Source organism: Bison bison, unplaced genomic scaffold (genome assembly GCF_000754665.1).
Source record: "Bison bison bison isolate TAMUID 2011002044 unplaced genomic scaffold, Bison_UMD1.0 scf7180017864533, whole genome shotgun sequence".
Taxonomy (NCBI): Eukaryota; Metazoa; Chordata; class Mammalia; order Artiodactyla; family Bovidae; genus Bison; species Bison bison.
The window spans coordinates 16,761,653-16,773,409 of record NW_011495082.1 but is presented as its reverse complement, the minus strand read 5'-3'; the positions used below and the strand labels follow the sequence as shown (position 1 = coordinate 16,773,409).

Sequence of the window (11,757 nt, the reverse complement as noted above, 5' to 3'; positions counted from 1 at the left end):
TGATGAAGATGGAATGGAGAAGCTCTAAGATTAGCCAGGACCTGGTGCTACTGGAAGGTGGGGGTTCCTCATTGACATTTTCCTGTCATACAAGATGCCAGATAGATTAAATTGACAACAAAAATGTCTTCAAACAAGCTTTCCCAGCATCTCTGCAGATACCTGGAAATAAAAATAATCCTGAAGACTGATGCATAAGAGGTGTTCTCTTTCTTCTTTAAAGCAATGCATTTAGAAAGGGAGGTGCACTCTCGTGTGAGCTCACACACACAAGCACGTATGCATCTCTCCCCCTTTACAGAAGGGGAGAAGCCCAGAGACCTTTGGAATGGAAATAACTGGGACAGGAAGGAGAGACATTCTAAATACAGCAACATAACAATTACTACCCCATTCATCACAGATGGAACTGAAGGTGAAAGTTTTAGATGGCATACTGGCAAGTAACATGTGAGAAGGCATGGAAAGTCCATACAGCATCAGTGAGATTTCGGGCTTATTTTGGAGCCACTGAGGTTCAGTTTTAGACCATTGCTAAAGCACATACTGCAATTAAGCAAGTCACATAAATGTTTTTGGTTCCCATTGCATATGAAAGTTATGTTTATACTATACAATAGTCTATTAAGCATACAATAGCATTCTTAAAAAATGTACATGCTTTAATTAAAAAAAAAGTTTCTTGCAACAAATGCTATTATCTGAGCCTTCAGCAAGTCAGTAACATCAAAGATGGTGATCACAGGTCACCATAACAAATAACATTGAAAAAGTTTGAAATATTTCAGGAATTACCGAAATGTGACACAGAGACAGGAAGTGAGCAAATGCTGTTGGAAAATGGTGCTGACAGACTTGCTCAATGCAGGGCTGCATAAACTTTCACTTGAGAAAAACACAAGTGTAAAAAGCAAAGTGCAACAAAACGAGGTATTCCTCTACACCTTTCTGGGTTTGTTTACTGCACTGTGGTTCCTCTACAATGTGTTACTCTCCATGAGGTCTAAGATGCCAATGGCATTAGAGAATTTATTTCTATTTTCCTAAGACAGATTCACCATCATCATCTTTCACTGTGGGGTGGGGGAGGGGTGAAGGCTATGCTTTTGGAGGGATATTGGTGTGTCTGTTTTATCCTTAGTAACTTCATTTGAAAGTTTCAATCCCTTTCCTAAGTTTCTTAGCATCACAAATTCTCTTATCCCTGAAACTGTCTGAGAACACAGTACTGGTTTAGAAACTGCTATTACTGATCAGTTGTATAACCATTCAGTGGGGATGAGTGTCATGAAAGGTTAGTGGAATTACCATGTATCTACAGGGTTGTTAATCTGGGAAGATGTTTCTCTCTCTCTTTTGTAAGAGCTGGTTGAAACCAAGCTTATAGGTTGTGATAAAAGACAAAACTCTTGGAGATCCAGCATGATTTATATTCCTTTTGTAGTAAGAAAATAATCTTTTTTTAAAAAAAAGTTTAGTAAGACTCATATGGGTTCAAAGAGGACTAGAACAAGCTCATTTGGGTTTGGGTATTCCTAACTATTAAAATAGGACTGTCATGACAAAAGATTTCAATTGAGTTTACTATTTGAACTGCTGGGAAGTTCCATGACCAGATGGACTCTGTGGTGTGCAGAGGGAGAGAGAACGTGATCAATGGGTGAGCACTGGTCACTGTGACTGGCCAACCAGGGTGAGACAGGGTGGCTGGGCTGTTCACAACGGGCCAACCAGTATAGTCTCAGAGTTTTGGTGGGAACTATTTAAAGGTAAATTGGAAGTGGTCAAACAGGAGACGGCAAGAGTGAACATTGACATTTTAGGAATGAGTGAACTAAAATGGACTGGAATGGGTGAATTTAACTCAGATGACCATTATATCTACTACTATGGGCAAAAACCCCTTAGAAGAAATGGAGTAGCCCTCATAGTCAAGAAAATACTCCAAAATGCCATACTTGGGAACAATTTCAAAAACAGAATGACTTCTGTTCACTTCCGAGGCAAACCATTCAATATCACAGTAATCCAAGTCTATGCCCCCACCACTAATGTCGAAGAAGCTGAAGTTGAACAGTTATTTGATGACCTACAAGACCTTCTAGAACTGACATGAAAAAAGACGTCTTTTTCAGCACAGGGGAATGGAATGCAAAAGTAGGGAGTCAAGAAATATACCTGAGTAACAGCCAGTTTGGCCTTGGAGTACAAAATGAAGCAAGGCAAAGGCTAACAGTTTTGCCAAGAGAATGCACTGGTCATAGCAAACACACTCTTTCAACAACACAAGAAAAGACGCTACACATGGACATCACCAGATAGTCAACACCGAAATCATACTGATTATACTCTTTGCAACCGAAAACGGAGACACTCTATCCAGTCAGCAAAAACGAGATCAGGAGCTGACTGTGGCTCAGATCATGAACTCCTTATTGCCAAATTCAGACTTAAATTGAAGAAAGTAGGGAAAACCACTAGACCATTCAGGTATGACCTAAATCAAATCCCTTACAATTATACAGTGGAAGTGAGAAATAGATTCAAGGGATTAGATCTGATAGACAGAGTGCCTGAAGAACTATGGATGGAGGTTTGTGATATTGTCCAGGAGGCAGTGGTCAAGATCATCCCCAAGAAAAAGAAATAGAAAAAGGCAAAATGATTATCTGAGGAGGCCTTACAAATAGCTGAGAAAAGAAGAGAAGTGAAAGGCAAAAGATAAAAGGAAAGATTTATTCATCTGAATGCAGACTTCCAAAGAATAGCAAGAAGAGGTAAGAAACCCCTCCTAAGTGATCAATGCCAGGAAATAGAGGAAAACAATAGGATGGGAAAGACTAGAGATCTCTTCAAGAAAATTAGAGATACCAGGGGAACATTTTACAATAAAAGACAGAAACAGTATGGACCTAAGAGAAGCAGAAGATATTAAGAAGAGGAGGCAAGTACATGTAGAAGAACTACACAAAAAAGATCTTAATGACCCAGATAACCACGATGGTATAATCACTCACCAAGAGCCAGACATCTTGGAGTGCAAAGTCAAGTAGGCCTCAGGAAGCAACACTACAAACAAAGTTAGTGGAGGTGATGGAATTCAAGCTGAGCTATTTCAAATCCTAAAAGATGATGCTGTGAAAGTGCTGCACTCAATATGCCAGCAAATTTGGAAAACTTCAGCAGTGGCCACAGGACTGGAAAAGGTCAGTTTTCATTCTAATCCCAAAGAAAGGCAATGCCAAAGAATGTTCAAACTACCGCACAATTGCACTCATCTTGCATGTTAGCAAAGTAATTCTCAAAATTCTCCAACCTAGGCTTCAACAGTACATGAACCATGAACTTCCAGATGTTCACGATGGATTTACAAAAGGCAGAGGAACCAGAGATCAAATTGCCAACATCCACTGGATCATAAAAAAAGCAAGAGAATTCCAGAAAAACATCTACTTCTGCTTCATTGACTATACTAAAGCCTTTGACTGTGTAGATCACAACAAACTGTGGAAAATCCTACAAGAGATGGGAATACCAGACCACCTTACCTGCCTCCTAAGAAATCTGTATGCAGGTCAAGAAGCAACAGTTGGAACTGGACATGGAACAATGGACTTGCTCCACATTGGGAAAGGAGTATGTCAAGGCTGTATATTGTCACCCTGCTTATTTAACTTATATGCAGAGTACATTAGGCAGAATGCTGGGCTGGGTGAAGCATGAGCTGGAATAAAAATTGCCGGGACAAGTTCAGATGACACCATCATTATGGCAGAAAGTAAAGAAGAACTAAAGAGCCTCTTGATGAAAGTGAAAGAGGAGAGTGAAAAAGTTGGCTTAAAACTCAACATTCAATAAATGAAGATCATGCATCTGGTCCCATCACTTCATGGCAAATAGATGGGGAAACAATACAGTGACAGCCTTTATTTTCTAGGGCTCCAAAATCACTGCAGATGGTGATTGCAGTCATAAGATTAAAAGATGCTTGCCACCTGGAAGAAAAGTTATGACCAACCTAGACAGCATATTAAAAAGCAGAGACATCACTTTGCCAACAAAGCTCTGTATAGTCAAAGTTATGGTTTTTCCAATAGTCATGTATGCATGTGATAGCTGGACCATAAAGAAAGCTCAGCACCTAAGAATTGATGCTCTTGTACTGCAGTATTGGAGAAGACTGTTGAGAGTCCCTTGGACTGCAAGGAGATCCAACCAGTCCATCCTAAAGGAAATCAGTCCTGAATATTCATTGGAAGGACTGATGCTGAAGCTGATACTCCAATACTTTGGCCTTTGGGCACCTGATGTGAAGAACTGACTCATTAGAAAAGATCCTGGATGCTAAGAAAGATTGAAGACAGGAGGAGAAAGGGACAATAGAGGATGAGATGACTGGATGGTATTACCAACTTGATGGACATGAGTTTGGATCAAGGTCTGGGAGTTGGTGATGGACAGGGAAGCCTGGCGTGCTGCAGTCCATGGGGTCACAAAGAGTTGGACACGACTGAGCAACTGAACTGACTGATTTAAACAGAAATGGTGTGAGGCTACTTTGAAATCCAGCAATTTCAGAATAAACTACAACTATCACCAATCTGTAATTCTTGGAAGAACTTAAGGGGAATGAATTGGTGGTACTCATTTCTCCTCAATAGGACAGTAACAGTGGTTCAGAACATAGCTTTGGTGCCAGACTGGTTTAAATTCTGGTTTTACCATTTAATATCTTAGTATTAATTCTGTTCCTCTATTTCCTCACATATGTAAAATGAGGATAAGAGCAATTATCATTTGGTTGGTGTAAGGATTAAACCTAATTTTTGTATAGCCCCTTTTTGTGCTCCATAAGTGATGGCTTTAGATAGTATCTTTTCCAACACCTCTATTTCAGGGCAGACAGAACTTATCAATAATTCTATATATAACAAAAGCAGAAAATAGGAACTTCTTCAATATGAGTGTTGTATGAATGTCACTCAGTAGTGTCACCTGGGTATAATCTCTACAAATGCCAAAGAGTTGCTATTTACTTATTTTATAATATTGGCTTACCCCTTTCAACCTTGAGCCGGCTATATTTTCTTATCTGCCTATATAAAATCCCTAAACTCCCTCTTGCTTCTAGCTTCTTTTCATGTCTTTTCCACCTGCTTTCATGAGAAAGGAAAACAAGAAGCCTACGGTTAAGTCTTAATATCTAGGAGAATAATTTGTAAAGTAACTAAGAAATGAGCCACTTGGCTACTTAAACATTAGGAACACCTCTAGTGAGTTCTTAACTACACATGACCATGTCAAACCCCTGCAAATAGTGAAAATGTATACATATAAACTGAACCTAAGAAAGGGAGAAAATAATTTGACCGGGATTCCAAATGAATCCAGTAGTTTTACCAGTACCCACATTCTATTTCCCCACGCCTTACAATATACACCAAAGAGAGAGAGAGGCTCAGATAGGAAAGAATCTGCCTGCAATGCAGGAGACCTGGGTTTGATCCCTGGGTCGCGAAGATCCCCTGACGAAGGGAAAGGGTACCCACTGGAGTATTCTTGCCTGGAGAATCCCACGGACAGAGGAGCCTGGTGGGCTACAGTCCATGGGGTCCAACAGAGTGGGACATGGCTGAGCAACTAACACTTCCGCATATGCATATGTGTATGTATGTGTACACGCAGAGTCCTTACAGGCTGTAAGCGTCTTGAAGTCAGGCACAGTTTCGTTTACCTTAAACCTGCTGTATATTACACATGGATGGCCCACAGTAAATGCTGGGGACTGAATGGTAGTAAGACTAGAGCTTAGGGAGCAGCTAATCTTTTCAGACCCCTATATTATTAACTCACCAAAGATATTTTTCACTCTAACGATTAGAGCCCATAAAGGAAGACCCTTCCCAGTGTGCTGGATGTTATTTTTCTAATTTGCTGAGGTTAAAATACTTCCAGAAGTGACCAACTGACTTTTTTCCTCTCTAAATGTCTCTGGCCCACATGTTATAGATTTCTTACACCCCCAATCACTTTTCATCACTTGAAATCACTGAATTTGAGCTCATTATTACTATTCCAGTCTATCAGAAAAAGCAGTGGCAACATGTAGGCTTAAAGGCTCAAGTACATAGTAGAAGTTAATAGATAATTTACTGGGTTGTATTATATTTTTACCTGAAAAATTTTAAGTACAATCAAGAACCATAAATGATTACCGGGTTGTATTATATTTTTACCTGAAAAATTTTAAGTACAATCAAGAACCATAAATGAATTAAACACAAACCGCCCTGGGTTTCACAGGCATAAGAGGAATCTGACCAACCTTTGATTTCCTGAACCTCAATGCCAGCCTTCTTAACTGATCGATGTTCCATTTCTGTAACATAGCACAGCAAGTAGAGAGAAAAATCAGAATTCCCTCCCACAAAAATTTGAAACCTTAATTTTGATATTCATTTTTTTTCAGCAGAAAAATTTCTTTAATTCATTGAATACATTTTTATACTAGAAAAGAGTTTAATATTATAAATCACTAATTAGGCGCCAGGTCCTAGAATCCTGGATAAAATCCTCCTAGGGAAAGCTGAAATAATCTCTCTAAGATCTTTGTACATAAAATGAGATCTTCCATGTGAAGTCTACAATCCTGTATTATTTCTGAAATATCAAGGAGCTGTTTTCATGTGGACATCTCAGACTGATTACTGGATCTGTCACGTTTGATTATCAGTCTTCTAGTTGACAAACTCATTTGCCTAGTTAAATACTACAACATAAATACACAAGACTCTTGTTCAGCCTCCCATGGCAGTGTTACTGTTCCCAAGGTGCTGTTTTCCAGATTTATTATTTGGTTGCCTTCTGGACTATGCAGAAGGCTTCTCTTTCAAAGCTGAATGCTGTACTGCAGTGCTTCTCAATCAGGGGATATTTCAAACCAACTTGGGAAGTCTTTCCAAGATACTCATATTATAACCCCTCTTTTTCCTGCAGATTGTGAGTGAGGTCTGGCCATGTGTGCTCTGAAAACCTTCCCCAGGTGACTCGGATATGCATCTCTGTTTAGTACCAACCCCTGGAGTGGAACTGGAATACTGGAATAAAGAGGCTTAGACAGAAGTCTTAATGAGTTCAAGTATCATGTTCCTATGTGTAAAATGAAGATACTAGTTAGACTTCTGAAGTTTTTTTTTCCATCTTTAAGGGTATTTAATGATTTATTTTTATTCTGAAAAGCCTGACTTCAGTCATGCAACTGAGAATTATCCATCTCTCCTTGCTTTCTTATCTGTCCAAACCCTCTGGTTTCTCTTTGTGGAGACAGGTGGTGGGACAGGCATGCTTACAGGGAAGTCTGCAGCTACTGCCGAAGGGCGTCAGTCCTCAGGCACCTCTGTGCACTCAGCCCTCACTAGGACTCAATTCAGTTCAGTTCAGTTGCTCATTCGTGTCTGACTCTCTGCAGCCCCATGCACTGTAGCACGCCAGGCCTCCTTGTCCATCACCAACTCCTGGAGCTTGCTCAAACTCATGTCCATGGAGCCATCCAACCATTTCATCCTCCATCGTCCCCTTCTCCTCCTGCCTTCAATCATTCCCAGCATCAGGGTCTTTTCAAATGAGTCATTTCTTTGCATCAGGTGGCCAAAGTGTTGGAGTTTCAGCTTCAGCATCAGTTCTTCCAATGTACATTCAGGACTGATCTTCTTTACGATGAACTTGTTTGATCTCCTTGCAGTCTAAGGGATTCTCAAGCGTCTTCTCTAACACCACAGTTCAAAAGCATCAATTCTTTGGTGCTCAGCTTTCCTTATAGTCCAACTCTCACACCCACACATGACTATTGGAAAAACCATAGGTTTGACTAGATGGACCTTTGTTGGCCAAGTAATGTCTCTGCTTTTGAATATGCTGTCTAGGTTGGTCACAGCTTTTCTTCCAAGGAGCAAGCATCTTTTAACTTCACGGCTGCAGCCACTGTCTGAAGTGATTTTGGAGCCCAACAAAATAAAATCTGTCACTGTTTCCATTGTTTTCCCATCTAATTGCCATGAAGTGATGGGACCAGATGCCATGATCTTCGTTTTCTGAATGTTGAGCTTTAAGCCAACAAAATTTTTCACTCTCCACTTTCACTTTCATCAAGAGGCTTTTTAGTTCCTCTTCACTTTCTGCCATAAGGGTGGTGTCATCTGCATATCTGAGGTTATTGATATTTCTCCTGGCAATCTTGATTCCAGCTTGTGCTTCATCCATTCTAGCATTTTGCATGATGTACTCTGCATACAAGTTAAATAATCAGGGTGACAATATACAGCCTTGAAGTACTCCTTTCCCTATTTGGAACCAGTCTGTTGTTCCATGTCCAGTTCTAACTGTTGCTTCTTGACCTGCATACAGATTTCTCAGGAGCCAGGTAAGGTGCTCTGGTACTCCTATCTCTTTCAGAATTTTCCACAGTTTGTTGTGATCCACATGGTCAAAGGCTTTGGCGTAGTCAATAAAGCAGAAGTAGATGTTTTCTGGAACTCTCTTGCTTTTGCAATGATCCACCAGATGTTGGCAATTTGATTTCTGGTTCCTCTGCCTTTTCTAAAACCAGCTTGAACATATGAAAGTTCACTGTTTACGTACTGTTGAATCCTGCCTTGGACAATTTTGTGCATTACTTCGCCAGTGTGTGAGATGAGCTGAAACTCCAATACTTTGGGCACCTGATGTGATAGTTTGAACATTCTTTGGCATTGCCTTTCTTTGGGATTGGAATGAAAACTGACCTTTTCCAGTTCTGTGGCCACTGCTGAGTTTTCCAAATTTGCTGGCATATTGAGTGCAGCACTTTTACAGCATCATGTTTTAGGACTTGAAATAGCTCAACTGGAATTCTATCATGTCCACTAGCTTTGTTCGTAGTGATGCTTCCTAAGGCCCACTTGACTTTGAAATCCCGGATGTCTGGCTCTAGGTGAGTGATCACACCATCATGATTATCTGGGTCATGAAGATCTTTTTGTACAGTTTTTCCGTGTATTCTTGCCACCTCTTCTTAATATCTTCTGTTTGGTCCATACCCTTTTTGTCCTTTATTGTGCCCATCTTTGCATAAAATGTTCCCTTGGTATCTCTAATTTTCTTGAAGAGATCTCTGGTCTTTCCCATTCTATTGTTTTCCTCTATTTCTTGGCATTGATCACTGAGGAAGACTTTCTTATCTCTCCTTGCTATTCTCTGGAACTCTAAATTCAGATGAATATATCTTTCCTTTTCTCCTTTGCTTTTTGCTTCTCTTCTATTCACAGGTATTTGTAAGGTCTCCTCACACAAGCATTTTGCCTTTTTCTATTTCTTTTTCTTGGGGATGGTCTTGATCACCACATCCTGTACAGTCACAAACCTCCATCCATAGTTCTTCAGGCATTCTGTCAATCAGATCTAATCCCTTGAATCTATTTCTCACTTCCACTGTATAATTGTAAGGGGTTTGACTTAGGTCATACCTGAATGATCTTGTGGTTTTCCCCACTTTTTTCAATTTAAGTCTGAATTTGACAATAAGGAGTTCATGATCTGAGCCACAGTCAGCTCCTGATCTTGTTTTCGCTGACTGTATAGAGCTTCTCCCTCTTTGGCTGCAGAGAATATAATCAATCTGATTTTGGTGTTGAATATCTGGTGATGAACACATGTAGAGTCTTTTCTTGTATTGTTGGAAGAGGGTGTTTGCTATGACTAGTGCATTCTCTTGGCAAAACTCTGTCAGCCTTTGCCCTGCTTCATTCTGTATTCCAAGGCCAAAGCTGCCTATTACTCCAGGGGTCTCTTGACTCCCTACTTTCACATTCTAGGGAATCTAGTCCCTATAATAAAAAGGACATCTTTTTTGGGTGTTAGTTCTAGAAGGTCTTGTAGGTCTTCATAGAACTGTCCAACTTCAGCTTCTTCAGTGTTACTGTTTGGGGCATAGACTTCAATTACCATGATACTGAATGGTTTGCCTTGGAAATGAATGGAGATCATTTTGTCGTTTTTGAGATTGCATCCAAGTACTGCATTTCAGACTCTTTTTTTGACTATGAGGGCTACTCCATTTCTTCTAAGGGATTCTTGCCCAAGACCTGTATGCTATACGATTAAAGTTTTTGGACTCATTATTTTACTTTTCTTTGTTATATCTTGTATTTTTTCCTTGTTATAATTTGCATTTTTCCTTATTGTAAGTAGTATTTCTTACCTTCATCAAGCCCACCGGTCTTTATTTTTTCTCTATTTAAAGAAACCTGTTGTAACTCCCAATACCTCAAATTTATTATCCTCAATTCTTCTCCTTAACCTCATCTTCTCTTCCTGCTTGTACCCTGACATATTTTAAAAGCATCTCTGGACACTGAGTTTTGTGGCCTCTTAAGCATTTGGTATTGTTCAAGTTAGAAAGCTTAAGTTTTTTAGTAGAAAAAGGCTAGTTTAGAGGCTAGTTTAGAATACCCTTTAAGAATTAGAAATGTCCAAAGTACAATTAGAAATCCCCAAACTAGCTGGGCCTGATCCTGATAGAGACGCTCTTCTGTTCCCAGACATGATTTGTGAGTTCATGAAAAGACAGTTCAGTATTTTGAACAACCTGAATTTTGAAGGGAAAATGCAGAGTGCCTCCTGTTTGGGATGAAACATGTCTGACTCAGATACTGGTCTTCTGAGATGCTCTGCAGCTACTGAGAGCCGAACAGCCACTTGTGAAGTGATGCCTCCCTCAGCCTCTCTGCTTTGCCAGAGCCAGCTCCTCCCTGTAGAGCTAAGTGGGAATTAATGTGGGCTTTCAACATAATAGACATTTCTTCAGGCATCAAGAATTTCCTGTGGAATATCTGTGGAAACAAGGGTATAACTTCCAGCAGAAAAAAAAAAAAAAGTTGCTTTCCACTTTAAAGACATTTAATCCCTGAAATGACTACCAAAGAGGTCTTTTAACAACTGCCAATCATACCTTGGGGTTGCAAAGAGTCGGACACGACTGAGCAACTGAACTGAACTGAAGTGAACTGAATCAAACCTTGAATTCTTACGCTACTAACCATAAAAAGAGAAGGACAAGCACATTTCTTTTCACATGTTTTTAAGCAATAAACCTGAGTGAAAAGTGTGGACAATCACGCTGTAAAAGCCGTACTTTCGGTCGAGGTGAACTTCCACACGGTGTTGGTGTGAGCGTCTCCGACGTACACGGTCCCGTCCTCGGACGCAGCAATGTCGTGGGGCATGTCGAAGTGCTGCCAGAACAAGAAGCACATGGTAAGGGCGAGCCCGTGCCCGGTTCTTCATGAAGTGGCGAAAAGGCAGAGCAGAGCACACAAGGGAACCATAAGCATGTGACTCAACCAAAGAAACAGTGATGGAAGCAGCTCAACACGAAAGATTTGTGTCATCCATTCACGCACTGGACGCCGCCTCCGCCAGACCTAATTCTATAAGGTGGGAAACGCCCTGGGAGCCTCAGCACTGACTTCAGGTCTTATAAACAGCGAGCATTTACAAGGAGGTTACTTTTTTACAGTGTTGTTTAGTTGGTTTTATGCCATTTATCTAATTGTTTATATTTATCTATTTTTATTTATTTTTGCCTTTGGGCTTTCTTCATAGCTCAGTTAGTAAAGAATCTGCCTGCAATGCAGGAGACCTGGTTTTGGAAGATTTGCTGGAGAAGGGAAAGGCTACCCACTCCAGTATTCTTGGTTTTCCCTTGTGGCTCAGCTGGTAAAG

The 11,757-nt window shown here is 40.3% G+C and overlaps 1 protein-coding gene across 8 annotated transcripts in view; it reads right to left on the bottom strand.

The window, feature by feature from the left end:
• Positions 1 to 11,757, bottom strand: part of PAM (peptidylglycine alpha-amidating monooxygenase) — a 180,562-nt gene that overhangs the window by 7,103 nt on the left and 161,702 nt on the right. For all 8 annotated transcript variants that reach the window (XM_010831969.1, XM_010831967.1, XM_010831968.1 and 5 more), the window contains 2 exons: positions 11,168 to 11,267; positions 6,326 to 6,379 (listed from right to left, as the gene is read on the bottom strand). In XM_010831969.1, the coding sequence (XP_010830271.1) occupies positions 6,326 to 6,379; positions 11,168 to 11,267 (154 nt within the window). The remainder of the gene's footprint in view (positions 1 to 6,325; positions 6,380 to 11,167; positions 11,268 to 11,757) is intronic.